This window comes from Syngnathus floridae, chromosome 16 (genome assembly GCF_059516105.1).
Source record: "Syngnathus floridae isolate MCC-2025c chromosome 16, RoL_Sflo_1.0, whole genome shotgun sequence".
Taxonomy (NCBI): domain Eukaryota; kingdom Metazoa; phylum Chordata; class Actinopteri; order Syngnathiformes; family Syngnathidae; genus Syngnathus; species Syngnathus floridae.
In genome coordinates, this window is record NC_142428.1 from 3,017,961 (window position 1) to 3,039,412 (window position 21,452).

The window sequence follows — 21,452 nt, forward strand, 5'->3', positions numbered from 1 at the left end:
TGTGTGACGTAAAGCTAAAATAATGAAGCATCCATTTCCATTTACTTCTATGTGTCACGTGACCGCTGTACCTCCATCTATTGGAGCAGTGTATACAATTTAAAAAAAAATACAAAACCTGTTTAAAATAAGTGACCTGGGTTTAATGGTAAGGGTTTATTTACAGAAATGTAAACATTCAACTCTGCTCGTGAACGTTACGTGTGGTTAAAAAGGCAAACGAACCTGACTGGTATATAAAAGCCACGTATGTAAACTATTGGCCTCCTGGCGTCCAACACCTACTTTATATATTTCCGTCAAGTAACACTTAGCTTACTAATTGTTTGGGGGGAAAAAAAGCCCTGCGAGATTTTGGCACTGACGTGAAGCAGTTTTAGATGCTTAAAAAAAAAAAAAAGAGAATATTGGCTGAAAGATGCTGGTCGTTGTACCCTGCTTGGACCGCTCACATTATGGCAAGACATCCAGCTGCCTTCTCTTCACATTGTCACAAAAATGAGTTGTAGTTGTTGTTGTTTTTTTTTTTGCTTCAAAAATATTCCACTATATTAAAGAAAGGATGGATAAAAGTCTTCAATTTAGTCCCATTGGATGCCGAGGAGCTCGCAGCTGGCGTCCCACAGACGTCGGGCGGTCTCCTCACTTCTTCCCTGGGGAGCCACGAAGGCGGGGGTGCAGTCACTGCAATGAGAAAAAAAAATCTAATTAAAATCAAATTCCCTAATTTACTGTGCTTTGGAGGTTGGACAGTGTGTATGTAGTTGTACCTGAAGTGTTTCCCCGAAATGGAGTGCAGCTCTTCGGCCACAGCGCAGTAGATGCTAGTCTGGGCGCCCTCGCGGGGTGTCTTCAGGAAGACCGACAAAAGGCTGAACATGATCATCATCAGGGTTGAGTGACGAGTCAGGTCCGAGTTCACCGTGCCGGGGTGGAGCGAGTTCACCGTCACGTTGCTGCCTAGAAGAATTGTCACGCAGCTCAACATCACTTTTTTTTCCCTGAATGGTTCTTCCATGTTTCGGATTATTCGAGGGACGCATAAGTATACCTTTAAGACGTCTCGCCAGCTCTCGAGCAAAGAGCACGTTGGCCAGCTTGCTCTGGCAATACGCCAGCCCGCTGTTGTAGCTTCCTTGACTGTGCAAGTCGTGGAAACGGATCCAGCCGAAGTTGTGCGCCAGCGACGAAACCACCACAATGCGTGCCGGAGCGCTGCGTTTTAGCAGGCCCACCAACAGTGACGTCAACAGGAAGTGACCTTGAAATAGCAGGAAAGATTGAAGCAGGAAAATTCCGTGACGCTCGCCATCTGGATCTCACCTAAGTGATTGACGCCGATGTGCATCTCGAAGCCGTCGATAGTTTTCGTGTAGGGACACATCATCACCCCCGCGTTGTTGATGAGGACATGAAGTTGGGTGAAGTCTGAAGAATAGCGACAACATTTGATCAGAAAACAAACATCATTCCTGTTGACAGATTTTTACCTTGAAGGAATTGTTGCGCGAAGGATCGTATGGAGCTAGTGTCGGCCAAGTCCAGCTCCCGAACCTCCACCTGAGCTTCAGGCGAGGCAGCCCGGATGCTGGCTGCCGCCCTCTCGCCTTTTTCCACGTCCCGGCACGCCATCACCACCCGAGCTCCTGATGGGTCAAAATGATAGTCTGAACCAGGAAAGACATTTACTGCTTGTCGATCTCTGAATGAATTACTGGAAAGAAAAAAAAATGCCCTTATTCGAAAAGTAACCTCGAGTGGCCAGGTCCAGGGCGGTCTCCTTCCCGATGCCGGTGTTGGCTCCGGTGATGAGGACAATCTTCCCGTCCAGACAAGCAGCTGACATGCACACACCTCCCGCCGCATATCTTCTGCGGAAAACACCCATATGGCAAATTCCGAAAATAAAATTATCCGGAAAAGAATGAATAGTTAGAAAATAAAAATCTGTAGAATGATGTTCTAATTACAGGGCGAAAATCAGGAAATCAGTCCATTATTTTTCAAACAAAAGAAATAAAAAGATAAAATAGTTCTGCCGTTAAATTATTTTACCACATGTAAAATAAGCACAATTTAAAAAAATATCGTGCTAAAATACCCCCGCAAAAGTACAAATATAATAAGTCTGTCGCGGCTTGGCTTAATAATTCGCGCGCACGGCGGAGACGTCATCAGCAGGTACGAGCACGCCATGAAGCGCGGTGTGCTCGTGACCAATGGCGCAGCTGGCCACGCGCATACAGATGATGTTCCCGCCCACGCGCAGCCTCCTGATTGGCCCAAACCGTACCAACACACACCCCCGTTATGTTCGATCTCATTGATTCTCAATCGGGGATCAATATCGTGTGAAATCAGAGCAAATTAAATACAACGCAGAAAAAGACATTTGGATTTCTTTTGAAGGATCCCTCGCCATGCTAATGCTAATACATCTGTGCTGTCACACGGCTCCATGTCAGCGTCAAAAGATGGCTTCCTACCGTATGTGAGGCGCGAATAAAACCACCAGTAACGTCACCACGGCGAGGCCGGCGAGGAATATGAAAAGCCACATCGTTCGAGCACGGAGGGATGCTGTCGTTGGCGCTTGCTAGCACAACAGCTGATCGGTGTGGGAAAAAAGGGGGGAGTGGGGGTTTAAAAGGAGCGAAGAGCATCATGGGATTTGTAGTTTTTATACCTTACAGCTTTCGAACAGGGAAAAAATAGTGTGGGGGCTGAAGAAATCGTCAAATAAAATGTTTCGGACTTTGAGGTTGCTATAGCAACCCTGAGCCCAGATATAGTGCCTTTTTAGTCATGGACCATTAAACCTGGTGCAAAAATAACAAAGCATGTGCAAGAATAAAGCATTTCATCAAATGAATGAACAACCATGCTCTTGTAAATGTTTTATTGGACTTAAAATGGATAAACAAGTTTTGAAATTAGAATGAAGATATAAGGGGGGGGGGAGATCAACATCAATCAACAAACTCTCTGCATTGTTAAATGATTTTTAAAAAAAAAAGTCATGTTAGAATAATGTAACAATGTTTCATATTCATATGTATGCTTAGAATGCTATGAATGCAAAATGATATCCAGACAGGAAATGCTGTTTCAGACATTGTGATGATGTCATCACATTAGGGTGACGTCTGTCTGCGTCGCGTCCCTAAACAGACGCACACGCTTGATCTTGTCTAAGCCAAATCGGTACTTGTAGTCCAGGTGGACGTCGCTGTTGAGGGTCACGTGGAAGGAATTGGCATCACACCGGATGCGAATCTGAACATTCAACAAAATGGGGAAGGGGGGAGCAAAATGGTGACTGAAAAATCAATCAAAAAAGCTGAGCAAGTGATATTGTCAGGGATGTGTGTGATTCTTGTCACCTCAAAAAACTGTTCGGGCTCAAACGGGAAAGAGGTCAGCTGGCGCTCCTCCTTGCCCCATTGGTCAGACACCAGGCTGTTGCGCACAAACACTCTCTTATCTCCTAAATAGTCGAAGCGAATGTCCATGTGGAAAGCGAGGAGGGTACCATCACTGTCAAGGTTGATGGAACAGCTGCAACGTAAAGAACAAACATGTTGTTGTGGCAACGGCCTTAGTTGAGGGGCATGTGGCCTAGTACCGTTTTGCGTTCTTCCAGAATTTTCCTTTGACAATGATGATGTTGCCCACCCTGAGACCTCCAACCAGCTCCCCGATTTGAGATGGCACACCGAAATACTAACAATAAAAAATGCAATAGAATGAATACAAACGATACAAAGTCCAATGGTGACTCAAGTCATATTACAATGATCTCATTGAGTTGAAATAGTCAAGTTAATACTGCTTGATAGCATTTGGCATAAAAGAAAATTAAGACATACAGGTTTAGGTTTCAGAATCACTTTGCGGGAGCATCTGACTTCACCAGGTGAACATGGCAGATTGGTCTCAGTCTTGCTGGCTTCCTCTGGTTTCTAATTTAGAAGAAAAAAAAAAGTTGGCATCATCACAAGGCCACGCTCCTCCTGCTCAGTGCCCCCGCATGGGAGGAGAACACTCACAGGCACCACCTTTCCCGCAATGGCCATCTGGGTGACGAGCTCCACTGCCAGTTGTTCACTGACATCCAACTCTTGATTTCCTTTTGGCACCACCTGAAAGCAACGCACAACGCGATTAGCTTCTCACGTCACTCCTGCTTTCCTAAAAGAATGCTACACACTTACCACTATCTGGCCGACGGGCTCCGCTGCCTGTTCTTCACCGATGTCCAAGACTTGATTTTCTTTTGGCGCCACCTGAGAGCAAGCCATAAGGTGATTGGCTCAGCCTCACGGCTCCTTACCTAAAACAATGCTCCGCACAATGGACTCGAGGTTGGCCCGTTTGCAGATGTAGTTGGCCGTGCTGCTGTCGCAGTCGTAGTCGAACCAGCGACCCTCAAGGCGGGTCACCATGGCGGCGCAGTGTGCACCTCGCTTCCCTTCTCCATAGTTGTTTGGCTGGTCTTCCCCCCAGTTCCTGTAACAAAAGCCTCATTCACAGAGATTCGCCAAATCTACCTAGCGACAACATTTCTGTTAAATCTGAGAATGCCACTCACGCCATCGATTCGGCGAAGACGCTTTCATCAGTCCAACTCCACACTCCCTCCGTGTGCTCGTCCGTCAGGCCCAGCCAAGCCTTGGCCTGTCTGAATGTTGTCCTCAGCCAGTCCTACAAAAAAATAGGCAACGGATGAATGGAGGGAGGGAGAGCACAGCTGAGCGAAAGGTTCGATCATGTGACCTTCTCGTCGGCATCCAAAATGCTCGTCAGCTTGCTGTCATGTGACAAACAGAAGGCATTTGCCTCCTTCCATGTCTTGGTGTCGCTGGAGAAGTAGTAACACTTGCCCCCGCGCTCCAGCCATCCCGTTGGACACTCAGATTGCCCTGGAAATAATAGGAATAGTAATAATAACTAAAATGAATGAATAAATACATTTAATAAAATGAAATAAATAAATCTCACCACGGCTCAAAGGGAAACAAAGCAAAAGAAGGAAGAAGAATTCTTTGCGTTGATGGAGCATCTTGAAGCTCCTCTGGCCAATGCTCCGTGGAAGTTGACTTTTGGATCTAGTCTGCTCGGTGCGATGTTTGGAGGAGAGTTGCGCCCGTGCAGCTGAGACGACCAAGGCCCTACTTGCACCTCCTTTATGTTGCGCGCTACAAGCAATGACGTCGATGACGACACGCCCACGACAAAGGGCGTTCAGCGGCGCACACTCTTTTCACCGTAAAAAAAAAAAACCTGCATACGTTTTAACACCTACACGTTTTGTCCTAAACGCAATAAAAACAATAGTTTTTTATTCGTCAAAAATGTCATCAATGCAAAAAAAAACATCGTTTATTATTCGTTGTAAAACGTCCTAAATCGTATTTCAGTGTTTTTAGAAAACAAGAAAAACATATTTTGTGTGGAGTGTGTTTGTTTTTATGACCCAATTTGAGTTATTTGTGACCCAACACTCTTTTTAAATAATAAAAAATATATATAATGTTATCTATTTAAAATATTTATTATTGTTTACATGCAATTTAGGTGTTTGGCCACACATTCCATCACAGACACGTAACTATATGAAATGCACATGGAAATTTGGGCTAATGGTGTCTATGGTCTTGCAGTGAAAAAAAAATATTTAAATGAAATATTATTTTTGATATACCAGACCTGACCCCTGATTTACAAGCCATCATTATAAGACCAAACATTATCGACATGTTAACCGTAGGCATTGATAATTGTAGTTTTAGAAGCACCAGATATTTGAAAACAAATGATGAAGCAACATATCAACAAAAACGCAAGCTAGGTTTTAGCCACCCTCGGTTAGCATGAGTACAAAAAGTACATGTGCTGAAGCACATGGAGGACCATCATCAAGGTCACATATCTCAAACTGCTACAGCAAGTATCGAGAAGTCCAAACATTTTATCACATCACAATATCAAGCTTATTTTAAAAGGAAGTTTTGCCTCCTTTCTGGTGGAAAAACATTGTTGCAAAAGGTGTAAAGATACATTTAATGATGAGGCATGCATGGTAAAGCAGTGATAATTTTGGAAATAATAGCCAATGACAAATACAGTGCCTTGCGAAAGTATTCGGCCCCCTTGAACCTTTCAACATTTCGCCACATTTCAGGCTTCAAACCTAAAGATATAAAAGTTTAATTTTTGGTCAAGAATCAACAACAAGTGGGACACAATGGTGAAGTGGAACAAAATTTATTGGATAATTTAAACTTTTTTAAGAAATAAAAAACTGAAAAGTGGGGCGTCCAATATTATTCGGCCCCCTTGCGCTAATACTTTGTAGCGCCACCTTTTGCTGCAATTACAGCTGCAAGTCGCTTGGGGTATGTCGCTATCAGTTTTGCACATCGACATTTGGCATAGCATTTGGCTATATGTTTTGGATCATTGTCCTGTTGGAAGATAAATCTCTGTCCCAGTCTCAGGTCTTGTGGCAAACTTTAAACGAGACTTTTTCTGGATATCTTTGAGAAATGGCTTTCTTCTTGCTACTCTTCCATAAAGGCCAGATTTGTGCACTGATTGTTGTCCTATGGACAGACTCTCCCACCTCAGCTGTAGTTATCTGGAGTTCATCCAGAGTGATCATGGGCCTCTTGGCTGCATCTCTGATCAGTCTTCTTCTTATTTGAGAGGAAAGTTTGGAGGGATGGTAGATCTTGGTAGATTTGCAGTGGTCTGATACTCCTTCCATTTCAATATAATTGCTCGCACAGTGCTCCTTGAGATCTTTAAAGCTTGGGAAATCTTTTTGTATCCAACGTTGGATCATTCAAAGATCCTCACTGAACTTCTGGAGTGAGTTTGCTGCACTGAAAGTAAAGGGGCCGAATAATATTGCACGCCCCTCTTTTCAGTTTTTTATTTGTTAAAAAAGTTTAAATTATCCAATAAATTTCGTTCCACTTCACGATTGTGTCCCACTTGTTGATTCTTGACAAAAAATTTAAATTTTATATCTTTGTTTGAAGCCTGAAATGTGGCGAAAGGTTCAAGGGGGCCCGAATACTTTCGCAAGGCACTGTAGCTACTCTGTTTTCTCTGACTCATACACTTGCACCAAGGACAAAGTGCTCCTTCATTTGCTACATTTGAGGAAGATTGACACAAATTATTAATTAAGAAACAATTCCCAGCAGTGTGTGCGGACATGTGCGTGTGTTAGCATGCGGCCTTCCTCATCTTGCCAACAGAGCCTTTGGAATCAATCCAAATTTGATTTTGATACAATTGAAAATACAAGCTAGTTTCATTTTACTAGAAAAACAAAATATGTGGAGAATTGCTGAGTAAAACATCAGAAATCCTGTCATCGTTTGATGTCAGAAAATAGCAATCATTTATCCAAATTTATGTGGAGGTCAATCTTTGCAGAACTTATGCCAAGTTTAACCGCTGCATTTGAATGGCTCGATGGATTTTATTGCATACCACTAGGGGGAAGCCGCGTATCAAAAGTCTTTCAGAGAATGGTGCCTACGAGTTATGCAATCAATTACTACTTTTATCCTGTAAAATTCTCACTTTATGATATGATCAGCCATAAAAATGTCTTGTGTTAAACGAGTCCCTAAACACGTCAGGAAAAAAACTACAAGTGTACTCCATTACCCAGAAGACACCAATATTAGGTGTTCAAAATGCGCCTGCATATAAACTGTTCATGCGTTGATTTTGACTATAAATTGAAATAGACAATATTTTTTATCTTTTATATTCTTAGTAACTATAATTTCATTCAGAATATAATGTTGTCATATTTAAATAGGATTTCAAATCACTTTGTTTGATTTTTAGTCAGGAAGCCCCCCCCCCTCCCCTGCTCTACCCCGAGGACCATCATGCGGAAATAGTTTGTCTTGCCCACATCTTGACCCAAATTTCTTATTTTTCTCCTTGGAATCCTTAATTACCCACCAGAAGAAGATAAAATTAAGTTTTTGGTCAATTACGATGTCGTCGGAAGAATTTGAGAAGTTGCACGAAATCTATAGGTCCCTGTACGAGGAGCTAAAGCTAATGCCAGAGAGGCTGCTGAGGAGTCATGGAGGTACAAAACAAATATCAAATTCTAGAATTCTCTTGCACAGCAACGCATTTGACACCTTTTGTGTTTTTGTTCACCCGCAGAGGAGAAAAAGAGCTTATTGAGGGCCTTTGACGAAAGAAATTTGGAGGCGGAGGAAATTGTGAGCTACCCTGATTGTTTTGGGAATGTTAGCTAGCAAACCGTCATGTTTGCTACACGTGACCTGCACAATCCAGCTAGATACAGAAAAAGAGCTGCAAGATTCAATTCTTAAAGAGGCAGTATGTTGGAAATTGCACTGTGGAGAATAGAAAGACACTGTGAATGTTATCTAGGGGTGTCCCTTGTAGAGCCTATATCTTTCTAGCATGCAAAAAAATAATGCATCATTGTGTCCTCGTTTCAACCCAGCTGCAGGGGATGGAAGAGGAGCTGCGTGATGCTCCACCATCCTACCGGAATCCCATGAGAACCAAGCTGCGTCTTTACCAACGAGACCTCGCCAAGCTACAGCGGGACGCCAAGAACTCGGGCCCGCTGCTGTCGGACGGGAGTCATGGCAGCATCTATTCATCGCAAAACCAACAAAGCGTGAGTGTGGCAAGAATGTGGACGTACTCGACTGGCATGATTATCTTGAAGGACCGTCACAACACTTGCGATGAACAGTAGGTCAGGGTTGTTTCTTTGAGATGGCTGTGCACGCACACTTTAATAGGGGTGGACCAGGAGGGCCACGACCACCACTTGTAATGGCACGACAGGGTGGCTCATGGTTAAAATGGCTTCTAACTAGTAGTGTGTACCCCTTTTGTCCAGACACGAGTGCAGTCGCAGCGAGCCCTGCTCCTGCAAGGCACCGAGTCGCTGAACAACGCAAGCCAGAGCATCGAGCGCAGTCAGCGCCTGGCCATCGAGACTGAGAACATCGGCACCGAAATCATCGAGGAACTCGGCGGGCAGCGGGAGCAGCTGGATCGGACCAAGGACAGAGTGAGTGTCTTGAAAATGGCGAACTGCAATGTGATGCTTGTAGTAAATTCTGCCACTTAATGAACAAATACTTCCAAAAGCATGTCATGAACATATGCCGAGCTGCACTATTTGTTTACAGATTAGATGTCAAGGGAGCACGAGGTAGTTGCACTTCCTATCCCTCACCCAGTTTGTTTTTCTTTGCAGCTGGTAAATACGGGGGAGAACCTCAGTCGCACTCGCAAAATCCTTCGTTCCATGTCACGACGGTAAGCGTGAGCCAGGATTTGACGCGATCTAACCGTGGAACCTCCCACGTCGAAAGCCATTCCTTTTCTGCGTGTTTTAGTAACTCAAATCATTGGCTGACGTACTTTGCTGATCTTCCGCCAGGCTCATGACAAACAAGCTGCTTCTCGCCGTCATCATTCTCATGGAACTGGCCATTCTAGGCGCTGTGGTTTACCTCAAGTTCTTTCGCCGATGAAGATTGAGGATGGGAAGGTAGTGGAATTCTCTCGGAACCCGCTTTTGGGTCCATAAGGTCCAACGTGTCACTGAAAGTTCACTTGAGATGAACGTTCCTCACCACATGAGCCACAGAATTGAATGTGCACTATTTGATGGGACTGTTCATCCAGAGAAATCCCTCTGGAAGGGAGTTTTGGACATCTGCACACACCAGCATGACAACATAGCGACCTGGTGTGGTAAATTGAGGTACTGCACTTCATTTAGCAATATAAGATGCACACTGTCTTGTTTTAACTTGATATTGCTCAGGGTACTTATTATTACACTCTGATCAATGTAGACAAAAAAGTTGCTTTATTCCACACTTCTATGCGGAACTTTCTCCTATAATGAAGGCAAAACGGTTGCTAATTAGCATTGTTGAAACCATCTACATTTCCTTTTGTTTATACTGTTTGCCAGTCGTTATCACTGTGATTAGTTCACACGTATATTGTTGTAAGCCTTCTTGATTGACGGCAGCTTTTGACTTGAAATGATTTAATCCATTGGTCAGATGATTGTGAATGATTACAATGATGGCCAAGTACCTACTTCCTCTTTTGTTGATTCATATTTGAGTTCTTTTTTTTTTTTTTTTTTTAAGTGGTGGTTCTAAGGTGGAATGTAACGCAACTCCTAAAAAAAATAAAATTAACTATTTAAAGTAACAACTACCTTTTACTTTAATCTTTCATAATCTTTGGACTTCAAAAAATGGCACCCGGACAAATTACTTAGATGGAAGACCAGAAAATAAACTCTTTAATACAAGAACATAAACAGTATAGTGGTTTGAGTGGGGTAAGAAAAGAAAAAAAAATTTGCAGCATGCATGTTGTATGCTACGTTTGCTCCTTTGCCCATTCCGCCACATCACGTCGCTGTCAATCGATATTTACTACGTCGCACAAAGCCATAGTTCACATTCAGTCTTTACGTAGCATTAGTGGTTTCATTGGTGATGAAAAATAAAAAAATAAAATAATCACAGCTGGTCCAAAAGTGCGTACTCAAATTCCTTATTTTAACTAGTCTACAAAAACACTTTTGGTTTGTATATAATCATACCTTTGAGGCAAGCTCCCTTTACTTGTAAACTAAACAAAAAAAATAAATAGCAGGCATCCATGCCTTCATACATAAAATAGCAAAATAAATTAGTCCGCCTTGCCGTCTAAAATGTCTAGGCTTTACATGGCAAACCTTTTGAGACGATGACAAATACTTTCCACGATGAAATACAGCACAATAAAAAGTGGATCAAAAAGAAAATAGAATTCCTCAGCTATTTGATTCAGTTTTTTTTTTCGTAGTCTTGGATGCAACACTTTGGAATGCTTTTAGGGTTCGTGGAAGAAGTCTGTGGCTGTTTTGCTCTGAGCACTCAGAGGCAGAGCTGCTCCGTGTCGCCTTCTTTAGTCGAGCGGATCTCGTCAATGACCCCGTGAGCTCCTTCTCTCGTCTGCCCCAGGGATGACGCGATGACGTCGACAGCCAGGGAGGCGGTGGCCTCTATGGCCGCCCGTGTCGCCCCCACCCCGGGGTTCACCTCCACCAGGTCCATGACCGACAGCAGACCTGCAAATCCAGGACCACAAAGTTGCAAATCTTCAACCTGAAAAATGTGAGTGTGTCGATCAAAGTATTTCTTCACCTGTGTTGTGAACTTCCTCTGCGATGTAGATGCCCTCCCTGTAGGTCAACCCTCCGTTCACCGGCGTCCCCGTAGCGGGAGCCAGAGACGGGTCGAATGCGTCGATGTCAAAGCTCAAGTGAACGGGTCTTTGCTTTCTGTTGGAAGGCGAGAAGATGTTTTAAAGATCCGACTCGGATGGAATATTTGCCCCGTGACGTCGAGCGTTACCTCGCCAGCACGTGATCCAGAGCGACTTCCGTGACCCTCTGGATGCCGAGTCTGTCGATATCCCTCATGGTGAAGTACTGGATCCCCAAGTTCTTCAGGATGTGGCTGTGAAGAACACACAAAAGGGTTCACTGAAAAATCTTTGTAGGTTGACGAGCTTCCAGAATTCTCCTTACTACTCGCCGGGGTCCACATCCCGAAGTCCAATATACACCAGGTCCCTGCAGGAGAGAACTGGCTTCACCCAAGAGAACCCCGGAAGATCCAGCACCTACGTTGGACATGCAGCGACAGGTAAAAATGACTTGTCGATGAGTCATAGTCAAGATTCCAGACCCGCCTGCACCCTCACCTTATCTTGCAGCTCTTTGAGCAGGAAGGCCACCGGCTGACCGTGGAGATTCCCCGATGGTGAAGTCTCGGGCGTGTTTACATCGGCGTGTGCGTCAATCCAAATGAGACAAAGGTCAGGACACTGTTGGGCGTGGCCTGCCACCGATCCAATGCCAAGGCTTGGCACGAGAACCAAATGGTAAATCATAAATCAGGTTGCGCAATAATATTTTGGTGAGTCAAGCTGGTTACCTGTGGTCCCCTCCGAGCATGACCAGGGTGTGACCAGCACCCACCGCTCTGCTCACTGCGCCCGAAAGCTTCTTTGTGGCGGCGCCCACTGTGCGAGGGGAGTTGACGTCCATGTAGGGCTCATCCACCTCCGGGTAGTGGAAAGTGAGATCACCAAAGTCATGCACGGCGTAATCTGAAATGACGCAAAATGGACGTGTATAATCTCGGTGCAAACATTCACGCCATTCAAATACATCAGCCGCCAAATTTGAACGACCGAAATTGCAACCCCATTCGTGCAACCATCGCACAAATCTGCTGACGCAAGATCTACATGCGTTGCTTCCACTCTGATGAGTCATTCCGCAGCATCGCCAGCCCACACCCAGCAAGTCTCGAGCTCGGATTTCAGTCTCGGCATTCTCCGACCCGAGGCAACGTGAGGTCAGATGACAGTGTTGTCTTACCGCGCAATAACATGGCGTGTTACCTTGAGCAGCCACAACAAAAATAGACTAAAGGACAATTCTAAAGTGATCCGTTTTATTACACAATATTGCACTTGTGTATAGTGCTCACATGGTGGCGGCCCGAAGCTTTTAATAGACACCCCACCTGGATTTATCGGTACATCGTGCACCAGAATAAATCATTACGGTTTCTGCCTTGAGTTAGTTTTTTTTTCTTTCATTTATTTACTCTGATTATAATTCCTGCCCAAAAAACAAAACCTTACTCCCAATAAATCTCTGCTACTCTGTGCATTATTATTTGTATTAGCAAATAAAATAATTTTTAAAACACTGAAAAATTATACTTGTATTCCCCCCCTCATTTTTAGCATGATCAAAATTGGAAAAAATGGCCATAACAGAATAATGTACTGCAATAGAGGTCTAGTACATTAAAAATATTACAGATAAAAGTGGATTTGAGCAATCAATTAACCGTCAGCACAATTTAAGCACTCATTTTAGCGAGCATAATATGCACGAGCATATTTTCACGGTTCTCCAGAGTTCACAGAAGTGCAAGCGAGTGCAAACACGCATGCACGCACGCGCCAGAACATACAGGACGTCCTTTTTATCAGACGCATTCCATTTTGAGTGTAAATATAGCGACCGCAGAAGCATGTACTGTGTTTTGTATGTCGGATCTGATGTACTGTGACATTTACCCAAGGTTGGGTTCATTATTTTGACCCACAAATTGGGTTCAACATTGGTTTTAGGTGGGCTGATGAAACTGGTCGCTTTTTTTTGCTCCAAATTCCCTTTATGATGTTTTGGCGCGCGTGGGAGTAGGACGTGCCGCGACACGCTATGGGGTAAATTTTCACAGACAATAAAAAAAGAAAAGAAACCGCGCGTCATTTTGCAAACTGCGGATTACAGAGGCAAAGGAAGGGCGCACTTTCATTGTCTGCAGATTCTGAGCATGCGCAGTACGAACACGTGGAGATGGGACGCCATTTCAGTTTATTAAGAATTAAAGGGAATTGCAATAGTTCGTGAATTACACATCCCCACAATTATATTTTAAGGAAAGTCTTCTTACGGGTGTATGTAAAATATATACGCATGTGACTATGAATAGCCTGGTGAGGTAAAATCTGTAGGTTCAAATCTGGTTATGTAACGCCGGCCGGTACTCACCTAAACCAGACAGCTGCTCGATGAGCCCCGCATCCCTGATGACTTTAGGCCCGTGTTCCACGCCTCTTCTTTTCTATACCAAATAAAACACAATCGTTTTTCATGAATAAATGTGACATTGTTTTGCTTTGTCTGCTAAAATAGGATGGTTTTACCTGTCCATGTGAGAAGGGAGCCCCCAGCACGGCCACCGACTGGGCTCGGCTTGGCTGACCGCCTGCGAGCGACCAGGTTCGAGCAAGTCTGAGCAGATGTCCTCTGAGCGCCATGATTCTCTTCTCTCCTCTTTTGAGTCTCCGCCGTGTGTCTGACGAAAGACCGGCCCGTTATTGCCTCTGGTTCGGATGCCAAACGTGATCCGGACCGTCACAAGTTCCGGTTTGAAGGAATCCTACTGAAGCTACTTAAAATAATAATAAACAATCCAAAGAAACTCAGAGCTGTCCTGTATTTTTAAAAAAAAAAAAATCGTATTTGCTGTTTATGTCCCGATCGAAAAGGTGCTGTTACTTCGTTATGTTCACACAGGGAGCGCCCCCCCTTCTTAGTGTTACAGCTTGTGACGTCAGTCCGTGACACACCTTCACGACGACCAATGAAACGCGGAGAAATAAGTGGGTTTGGGATTGTGGGCGTGGTCTGTTTGGAAACTGTGGGGGGAAAATGCAGTGCGTGACACAGTGAGGTTTTAGGGTGGAAATTTCCACGAATAGACGTAGCGAACCGTGGATTGATGAGATTGTTTACATTGTGACATCTGTTCCGAGCGCAGCTTTTATCCACGTGCCGGTCAAAAACATTGGATCACTTTACACAATCACTTGTTGAATCGCCATCTCACACGCAGACGTCTACGCAAGGGCAGAACGTTTAATATTAATTTTATGTCAGGTTCTACAAAGTGTGTATTTTCATGAGTTATTATAAGGTGCCCTCCTTTCATTGAGTGATTATTTATAACGTGTTATGCAATTTGTCTTACAGAGGGCCATTAGGACAAGTGCTGTTTCACTGTCTTTATTTAGCCAAAGCAAATCTTGGGCTCATACACCTCACGAAAATGTCACAAAAAGTGACAGCCATCATTTGGTCTTTTTTTTGTTCTTGTTTGTTTTTTAGAATGTTTTTTTTAATGTTTTGAGTCACTATTAAAAAGCAGGACTTTTTAGCAGGCAGGAAATATTTGATTGTCAGATTTGAATATACTAAATTTGTATATATATATATATATATATAATCAATTTTAGGAGAGAAATCTTTTTTACAATAGTTTTATTGAAGGTGCAATCTCCAAGGTCGTGGCGCCCCCTATAGGCCGTGGTGCCCTAAGCTTTTGTGTGCGTATATATAATACACAATACTTTTGTTTAAAATCTGTGTTTTAAACTCATTACAAGATTTTCAGTTCATCAGTGTAACTGATATTGGGGGGTCCAAACGTCCAACCTTGACAACGAGTAGCAGTTTGACAGATATTGAGTAATACTTTATTGACATAAAGAATTTATAAACAAGGTAATTCAATGTGATTCAGATTAGTATAAAACATTTAAGGTTTGGGTTAGAATGAAAATGCTCTTCAATCATAAGTATTGTGGGTGAAAAAGCATAGTTTGTAACCTGGATTAAAACAGTTTTTATTTGATTTTATTCTAGTTGCGTGCAGTCTAACGCGTCAGTAAAGGCTTTCTGGCACCGCCTGCGAGACGTCGCTAAGGGCAGCACTGCTTCCTTGTTATCACCATTTTCCCATGATCCTTTTCGTTAAGAAAAAGGCTCCCTCTATTTTCTTGTGTTCCTGAAGAGTACCGGTGTCATTACAAACGCCAAAACCGTACTCGCGATACGCTTTATTCCTCGTGTATGTTTAATGGGCTTGGGTTTGGGGGAACGCGCATCGTTGCTGGGTCGTCCTTTTTAAAACCCATTTTATAGGTGAGTTACTCGGAACATTAGCTTCCCTCTCGCTAACATGAGCTAGCAAGGCCACGGAGCTAACTCGAGCTATCGGTGCTAAAGCTAACTAGCATACTTATAACATGGCCGGCCGCGGGTTTTTCCTCTTCTTTTTTGACAAAAGAGCCGCGCCCAGCCAAAATAACTTTCACCTTTAGTGTATTAACAATAAAAGTGATAATTGGGGCATATTTGTGAAGGAGTTGGTGTTGAGCTAGATTATCGTCTTTTTGTTACAGGTTCCTGTCCCCCTCACGATGTCATTCCCTCCTCCGCTTAACCGCCAGCCGCTGAGCATCCCCCAGTTGCCCCCCGGGCTCCCCCCGCCCCAGTTCGGCACCTTCGGTCCGCCCGTCCCACCAGGTATCAAATTAAGGAGTCTTTCGACCTACACCTTTAAAAGTGTCAGTGCCTCAAGTGTACCTTCCCGAATTTATTGAGCACCCATTTTAGATGAGAAAACTCACATGGAATTCAATCAATCAAAGTCGTCACTAAAATTATGAATATTGATATGAAAGATTAAATGTGTGAGTGCTTGAATTATGTGGCCATTGTGAAGCATCCTTGAGTGTGTTTTTATTATTATTATGATTATCATCAAGGTTATACTTTATCCCTTAAAAATAACTGTCGTCAACTTCCTGTTTCCAGCCTGGACTTTGGACAACTTTTTATTGGACTTTTAGTTCCAATACATTTTGATTTATAAAAAAAATTGTAGCCAAACTAAGTGTTAGTGTCTCCGATTTTTAATATGAAACAAAACACCACTCTCTGATTGTAATATGTATTTTTTTTCCAATTACTACAGGTACTCCCATGATACCAGTTCACATGGGTGTCGTGACCCCCTCTCCCTCAGTGAGTCACAGCAGACCTATGCTGTTCTAAATTAAATTCAGTTGTTTGACTTTCTATTTACAATTTGTTTGTTTTGGGCAGGTTCTTGTCCCAACCACAGTTTCTGTTGCGCAGAAGCCGATGCTTCCAAACAAGATCAACCTCCGAGCCAAGGACCCAGAGGATGGCCCCACTACCACCGTGTTTGTGGGCAACATCTCAGAAAAGGCGTCTGACATGCTGGTCAGGCAGCTGCTGGCGGTGAGTTAGGAGCAGAAACTTGCCACATTTGCCTTGCAAAAAGACACTCAGGAAACTAACATCTTGTTCTCCCATGGATATAATGTTCTTCTTAAACCTCGTCTTATTTACAGGACAGCCACACTTTGGAAGAAGTGCTGAGCATCCTACATTCATAGACAATATGTCTAACAATAAACCGATGAACATCACAAGTTCATGTATAAAGCCTTGACCTCAACCCGATTGAGAGGCAGTGGCTTGACCTCAAACGAGAGCATTTCACACCAGTCATCAAAATGCTGTTTCTTAACCATAACCGTAGGAATTAAAAAATCTCAAAACAATAAGCATGGTGATTAATGACAGATGTAAATTCTTGGAGAGAAAATAATCATTTTGATAAAGAAATTAACTTTGTCATTATTCTTCCACAGGCCAATATTTGTGTAATATGAATTGCCTTTGTGTTTTTGCAGAAATGTGGCATTGTTCTAAGCTGGAAGCGAGTCCAAGGCGCTTCTGGGAAACTACAAGGTAAAACAAAACGCAGTGAGTTTGTTTCAGTGTGTACAAAAGGGCTGTCCTTATTCATGCGTATACATTCGGGAGTGTTGAACTTGGAATTTTCTTCCTCCTCCCACAAGCGTTTGGCTTCTGCGAGTACAAGGAGCCCGAATCGACGCTGCGATCCCTGCGACTCCTGCACGAGCTGATGCTGGGCGACAAAAAGCTGCTGGTCAAAGTCGACGCCAAGACCAAGGCGCAGCTGGACGAGTGGAAGGCCAAGAAAAAGAGCGCCAACGGCGTACGCTCAGCAGTCTCTCACGTCAAGGATACATCGCTGCGATTCCGTTAAAAATGCCTTTTCTTTTGTCACAGGCGGCAAGCGGCGACGGTAAGAACGAGGAAGAGGATGAGGTGCTGGACGAAGAGACCCTGCGTCGAGACCAGGCGGCGAGGGGCGCCATCGAAGTGCTCATCCGGGAGTATTCCAGCGAACTCAGCAACTCCGCCGACGGCAACGGGCAACTTCGCAAGAAGAGAAAAGACAAGAAAGACGAGGTATTAACCACATATCGGGCAACCTTTCGTCGGCCCTTAGCACTCACTTTTTTTTTTTTTTTTTTTGGGCAGGATGACATCAACGCCATGGAGCTGGAGGATGACAAGAGGGACTTGATTTCCAGAGAGATCAGCAAATTCCGTGACACACACAAGGTGACTGATCATATCTGCGTTTATTACACAAGTACAGAGCTATTCATGTAAAAGGAAATCGATCCTTATTCATTCCCTTATAAACTTCAATGTAATTTATACCATCGGGGGGTTTTCTGCTCTTTCTCCTTGAGAAATTGGAGGAGGAGAAAGGGAAGAAGGAGAAGGAGCGGCAGGAGCTGGAAAAAGAGCGGCGGGAGAAGGACAAGGAGCGAGAGCGCGAGAGGGAACGCCGCGACAGGGAGAAAGAGAAGGAACGGGAGCGGGACAAGGAGCGCGAGCGGGACCGGGAACGCGAGCGGGACCGGGACAGGGAGCGCGAACGGGAGCGCGAGCGGGAACGTGAGCGGGAACGCGAGCGCGAACGGGAGAGAACCAGGGAGCGCGAGAGGGAAAAAAGTCGAGACATCAGCGAAGCTCGCAGCCATTCCAGGTCAGTCTAACCGCTTTTTGGTCAAACACGTTTCATGCTTAATGCCGCCCGGGTCATACTTTGGACATGTTTGCAGAGAGAGGACAAGAGATGACAAAAAACGAGACCGCGATGAAGACGAGGAAGATGTGTACGAGCGCAGGAGACTTGAGAGGAGACTCCGAGATAAGGAAGCAGCCTATCAAGAGGTAATTTAAGAAAATGCGCAGACTTAAGAAGTTCTCCCGCCTTCACGTAGTCTTGAAAACGGAGTCTTTGTTTGCGCTCCAAAAGCGGCTGAAAAACTGGGAACTGCGGGAGAGGAAGAAATTGCGCGACTACAGCAAGGAAATGGAGCGGGAGGAGGAACGGAGCCGCGAGACTGTAAGACCAAGTCACAGGATTGTAATTGTTTCACTGCTTGATTGTTCAAGTCATTATTGTTGGTCATCATCAGATGAAAGAAGCCAAACGACTCAAGGAATTCCTCGAAGACTATGACGACGAACGCGACGATCACAAATATTACAGGTCGGTGCCTTTTTTTTTTTTTTTTTTTTTTTTAAGCTTTGCACGTGATGGGTTTTATTGTATTTGTCACCTTCTCCTCGCAATGTTCTCCCTGTAGAGGCAGCGCTCTGCAAAAGCGCCTTCGCGACCGGGAAAAGGAGACCGAGATGGACGAGCGCGACCGCAAGAGGGAGAAGGAGGAGCTGGAGGAAATCCGACAGAGGCTCCTGGCCGAGGGTCACCCCGACCCCGACGCAGAAATGCAAAGGGTGATTGCATTTAGTGAGATGCACTTGAACGTACCAAATATAAATAAAACGCCTGAGTAAATGGATTAATGGCCAATGTGTGCCCTGAAGGGAAAGCTCCTCGCTAAAATTCCCTAACTTGCAAGTGGTTCACTGTGTGCAGTTGGAGGAAGAGGCAGAGCGCAGACGGAAGCCTCCTCTCAAGCTGGAACCCGAGGAGAAAGTGAAGCAAGAGAAAAAGGAACGAGAATCCCACCGGGAGTCCCACAGGGAGTCCCACCGTGACTCCCATAGAGAATCCCACAGAGAATCCCACAGAGAGTCTCATAGAGAGTCCCACAGGGAGTCGCACAGAGAGTCACACAGAGAGCCCCACCGGGAAAGGGAGAAGAGCACGTCGGTAAAGCCCGCTGAGCCGACGCCTCGAGACCCTCCGCCACATTCGGAAGAGGATGAAGAGGAGGAAAGGCGGCGGCGGCGAAGGCGAGAGGAGGAGGAAGAGGAGCAGCAGCGGGTGGAACATCATCAACAACAGCAACAACAAGAAGAAGAACAGCAGCAGCAGCAACAGGAGCAGGAGCAGCAGCAACAAGAAGAGCAGCAGCAGCAGCAGCAGCATCATGAGGCCCACAATGGTGGGGATTCACCTGAGGCTAGGCTGCACCTCAAAGCCCTCATGCGACCAATCAACACCGCTCCCTCTGTGTCCTCTGCCAGCGGGAATGCCACGCCCAACACGCCTGGCAACGACTCCCCGCGCGGCATCATCATTCCAGGCGAGCGAACGCCTGAGGTGCAGCCTCTCGAGGAGCACCGGCCCAAGATTGGCCTCAGTCTCAAGCTGGGTGGGTAAACGCCCTTGTCAGAGGTGCGGGGGCTCCGGTCACATGACTCGACTCCAATCGGACCAGTATTCGAATTTGGGACTTGCTTGGCTAAATCGAACAGCAAGTTGATTGTCAACTTGATTGAAATCTCGTCAGGACTCGAATTGATTTTTGTTACGGTCACTTGCGACTCACTCCCTTCTCTCTGCCCATTGTTCCCATTTAAGCCACTTTTTCTCCTCCTTTTCCAGGTTCTACCAACAGCCCCAGCCAGCTGCACGCCATCAAGCGCAAAAAGCTGGCAGCAGCAGACAGCATCTTCAACAAGTTCAATGAGGACGAGGATGCCGACGAGCAGCCGCGCAAGAGGAAGCTAGTGCCGCTAGATTACGGAGACGACGACAAGAGCTTGGGCCTGGACGGCGCCGACGTGTCGGCCGCCAAAAGCGGCGTCAATTCCGAAGAGAAACGCAAGAACATCCGCAGCCTCATCGAGAAGATCCCCACGGCCCGGCCCGAGCTCTTCACATACCCGCTCGACTGGTCCATGGTTGATTCGGTATGCTGACCGTTGTTTGGTTTTTAACAAATATTTCGAGAAGAACACAAGTAACCGGTTGAAACTTGTCCTCCTGGCAGACTCTGATGGACCGCCGCATAAAACCGTGGATCAACAAGAAAATCATTGAATACATCGGCGAGGAGGAAGCAACGCTGGTTGATTTTGTCTGCTCAAAGGTTCGGAAGTGGAGAAATTGAAACAATGACTAACCCCCCCCCCCCCAACTTTACTGACATTTAAAAAAAATGTTTCCCCTACAGGTGATGGCACATAGCACTCCTCAGGGTATTCTCGATGACGTCGCCATGGTAAGTAAACCAGACAGTTAACATTTTTAAATCACATTTTGCAAGATGGCCGACCAGGCTTGTTTTTGTGTCTTTAGGTTCTCGATGAGGAAGCGGAAGTGTTCATAGTCAAAATGTGGCGGTTGTTAATATTTGAAACTGAATTCAAGAAGATCGGACAAGCAAAATAAACATTCTCTCACACCGCTTTGCTCACAGTTCCGGCTCACCCGCCCCCGGATGACGGAAAGACATGTTGACATCTTGGTATTGCATGAAGAAACCTTAAGCTGTATTTTTGTTGAGGTTTAACGAATACACACAAAAACGACCATTTTATTTCCCTATTTGTTCTTCAGTAAATCACTCATAGTGATACACTGCTTAACTGTGTTACCTAATAAATACTGTTAAAGTTTTTTTTCTTTTCTTCCCGTTATTGACATGCTCTCTGTACACGGACTCCTCGGTTTTAGGGTGGTATTCCCTTTCTGGTCAAGAAGAATCTTGAATAAACTTATTTGTTGTGTTGTACTAAATAGAAGAAAGGCCGTACCTTAGGTCACTGGTGGGCAAGTAAGCATTTTATGTAGTACGTTAAATCAAATCAAATGTGTTGACTTAATATTTCTTGCCACGTGGATTTCAATTTGGCAGAAAAT

The 21,452-nt window shown here is 44.8% G+C and overlaps 5 protein-coding genes across 9 annotated transcripts; 2 read left to right on the plus strand and 3 right to left on the minus strand.

Annotated features, from left to right (window-relative positions):
- Positions 1 to 121: 121 nt before the first annotated feature.
- On the minus strand, positions 122 to 2,638 carry rdh12 (retinol dehydrogenase 12). Of its 2 annotated transcripts, none has more exons than XM_088400214.1 (7): positions 2,487 to 2,638; positions 1,753 to 1,868; positions 1,491 to 1,646; positions 1,324 to 1,428; positions 1,052 to 1,261; positions 771 to 960; positions 122 to 684 (listed from the first exon to the last, which is right to left on the minus strand). In XM_088400214.1, the coding sequence occupies exons 1-7, from the start codon at positions 2,558 to 2,560 to the stop codon at positions 582 to 584; spliced, it is 954 nt and encodes a 317-aa protein (XP_088256340.1). In that variant the 5' UTR covers positions 2,561 to 2,638; the 3' UTR covers positions 122 to 581. The 2 variants fall into 2 exon arrangements, with proteins under 2 accessions (XP_088256340.1, XP_088256339.1); XM_088400213.1 differs by having other exon boundaries at positions 1,753 to 1,871.
- Positions 2,639 to 2,884: 246 nt separating this feature from the next.
- Positions 2,885 to 5,170, minus strand: LOC148385051 (uncharacterized). Its single transcript, XM_088400211.1, has 10 exons — positions 5,002 to 5,170; positions 4,777 to 4,922; positions 4,592 to 4,704; positions 4,353 to 4,509; positions 4,215 to 4,286; positions 4,050 to 4,142; positions 3,870 to 3,962; positions 3,626 to 3,723; positions 3,384 to 3,558; positions 2,885 to 3,276 (listed from the first exon to the last, which is right to left on the minus strand). Exons 1-10 carry the CDS (start codon positions 5,060 to 5,062, stop codon positions 3,130 to 3,132), a joined length of 1,155 nt encoding a protein of 384 aa, XP_088256337.1. The 5' UTR covers positions 5,063 to 5,170; the 3' UTR covers positions 2,885 to 3,129.
- Positions 5,171 to 7,878: 2,708 nt separating this feature from the next.
- Positions 7,879 to 10,740, plus strand: vti1b (vesicle transport through interaction with t-SNAREs 1B). The gene is made up of 6 exons (XM_088400216.1): positions 7,879 to 8,125; positions 8,206 to 8,264; positions 8,516 to 8,695; positions 8,924 to 9,097; positions 9,287 to 9,348; positions 9,473 to 10,740. Exons 1-6 carry the CDS (start codon positions 8,029 to 8,031, stop codon positions 9,564 to 9,566), a joined length of 666 nt encoding a protein of 221 aa, XP_088256342.1. The 5' UTR covers positions 7,879 to 8,028; the 3' UTR covers positions 9,567 to 10,740.
- arg2 (arginase 2) lies at positions 10,330 to 14,212 on the minus strand. Its single transcript, XM_088400212.1, has 8 exons — positions 13,840 to 14,212; positions 13,685 to 13,757; positions 12,045 to 12,219; positions 11,812 to 11,971; positions 11,636 to 11,730; positions 11,460 to 11,564; positions 11,250 to 11,386; positions 10,330 to 11,173 (listed from the first exon to the last, which is right to left on the minus strand). The coding sequence occupies exons 1-8, from the start codon at positions 13,951 to 13,953 to the stop codon at positions 10,980 to 10,982; spliced, it is 1,053 nt and encodes a 350-aa protein (XP_088256338.1). The 5' UTR covers positions 13,954 to 14,212; the 3' UTR covers positions 10,330 to 10,979.
- A 1,211-nt stretch (positions 14,213 to 15,423) lies between these two features.
- Positions 15,424 to 21,210, plus strand: rbm25a (RNA binding motif protein 25a). Of its 4 annotated transcripts, XM_088401196.1 has the most exons (18): positions 15,424 to 15,619; positions 15,880 to 16,003; positions 16,455 to 16,504; positions 16,586 to 16,744; positions 17,203 to 17,260; positions 17,371 to 17,531; positions 17,606 to 17,788; positions 17,861 to 17,944; positions 18,079 to 18,377; positions 18,454 to 18,565; positions 18,651 to 18,740; positions 18,814 to 18,887; positions 18,985 to 19,135; positions 19,278 to 19,959; positions 20,193 to 20,500; positions 20,581 to 20,679; positions 20,764 to 20,811; positions 20,889 to 21,210. In XM_088401196.1, the coding sequence occupies exons 2-18, from the start codon at positions 15,898 to 15,900 to the stop codon at positions 20,979 to 20,981; spliced, it is 2,757 nt and encodes a 918-aa protein (XP_088257322.1). In that variant the 5' UTR covers positions 15,424 to 15,619; positions 15,880 to 15,897; the 3' UTR covers positions 20,982 to 21,210. The 4 variants fall into 4 exon arrangements, with proteins under 4 accessions (XP_088257322.1, XP_088257321.1, XP_088257324.1 ...); XM_088401195.1 differs by having other exon boundaries at positions 17,606 to 17,944; XM_088401197.1 differs by lacking the exons at positions 15,424 to 15,619; positions 16,455 to 16,504 and having other exon boundaries at positions 15,874 to 16,003; positions 16,619 to 16,744.
- The last annotated feature ends 242 nt before the right edge of the window (positions 21,211 to 21,452 follow it).

What these genes read in the sequence shown, in the direction of transcription:
- rdh12 (XM_088400213.1), bottom strand. Translation starts at nt 2,560, where the DNA reads ATGTGGCTTTTCATATTCCTCGCCGGCCTCGCCGTGGTGACGTTACTG. An exon ending in TTATTCGCGCCTCACATACG is followed by an intron (nt 1,872 to 2,486) that starts GTAGGAAGCCAT and finishes TGTTTTCCGCAG; the next exon opens with AAGATATGCGGCGGGAGGTG. An exon ending in CATCGGCGTCAATCACTTAG is followed by an intron (nt 1,262 to 1,323) that starts GTGAGATCCAGA and finishes TGCTATTTCAAG; the next exon opens with GTCACTTCCTGTTGACGTCA.
- LOC148385051 (XM_088400211.1), bottom strand. Translation starts at nt 5,062, where the DNA reads ATGCTCCATCAACGCAAAGAATTCTTCTTCCTTCTTTTGCTTTGTTTC. An exon ending in TTGTTTCCCTTTGAGCCGTG is followed by an intron (nt 4,923 to 5,001) that starts GTGAGATTTATT and finishes TATTATTTCCAG; the next exon opens with GGCAATCTGAGTGTCCAACG. An exon ending in TGATTCTGAAACCTAAACCT is followed by an intron (nt 3,724 to 3,869) that starts GTATGTCTTAAT and finishes TTTTATTGTTAG; the next exon opens with TATTTCGGTGTGCCATCTCA.
- vti1b (XM_088400216.1), top strand. Translation starts at nt 8,029, where the DNA reads ATGTCGTCGGAAGAATTTGAGAAGTTGCACGAAATCTATAGGTCCCTG. An exon ending in GCTGCTGAGGAGTCATGGAG is followed by an intron (nt 8,126 to 8,205) that starts GTACAAAACAAA and finishes GTTCACCCGCAG; the next exon opens with AGGAGAAAAAGAGCTTATTG. An exon ending in CATCGCAAAACCAACAAAGC is followed by an intron (nt 8,696 to 8,923) that starts GTGAGTGTGGCA and finishes CCTTTTGTCCAG; the next exon opens with ACACGAGTGCAGTCGCAGCG.
- arg2 (XM_088400212.1), bottom strand. Translation starts at nt 13,953, where the DNA reads ATGGCGCTCAGAGGACATCTGCTCAGACTTGCTCGAACCTGGTCGCTC. An exon ending in CGAGCAGCTGTCTGGTTTAG is followed by an intron (nt 12,220 to 13,684) that starts GTGAGTACCGGC and finishes GCGTCATTTCAG; the next exon opens with ATTACGCCGTGCATGACTTT. An exon ending in ATGCTCGGAGGGGACCACAG is followed by an intron (nt 11,972 to 12,044) that starts GTAACCAGCTTG and finishes TCTCGTGCCAAG; the next exon opens with CCTTGGCATTGGATCGGTGG.
- rbm25a (XM_088401195.1), top strand. Translation starts at nt 15,898, where the DNA reads ATGTCATTCCCTCCTCCGCTTAACCGCCAGCCGCTGAGCATCCCCCAG. An exon ending in GACGATCACAAATATTACAG is followed by an intron (nt 18,888 to 18,984) that starts GTCGGTGCCTTT and finishes TTCTCCCTGTAG; the next exon opens with AGGCAGCGCTCTGCAAAAGC. An exon ending in TTGATTTTGTCTGCTCAAAG is followed by an intron (nt 20,680 to 20,763) that starts GTTCGGAAGTGG and finishes TTTCCCCTACAG; the next exon opens with GTGATGGCACATAGCACTCC.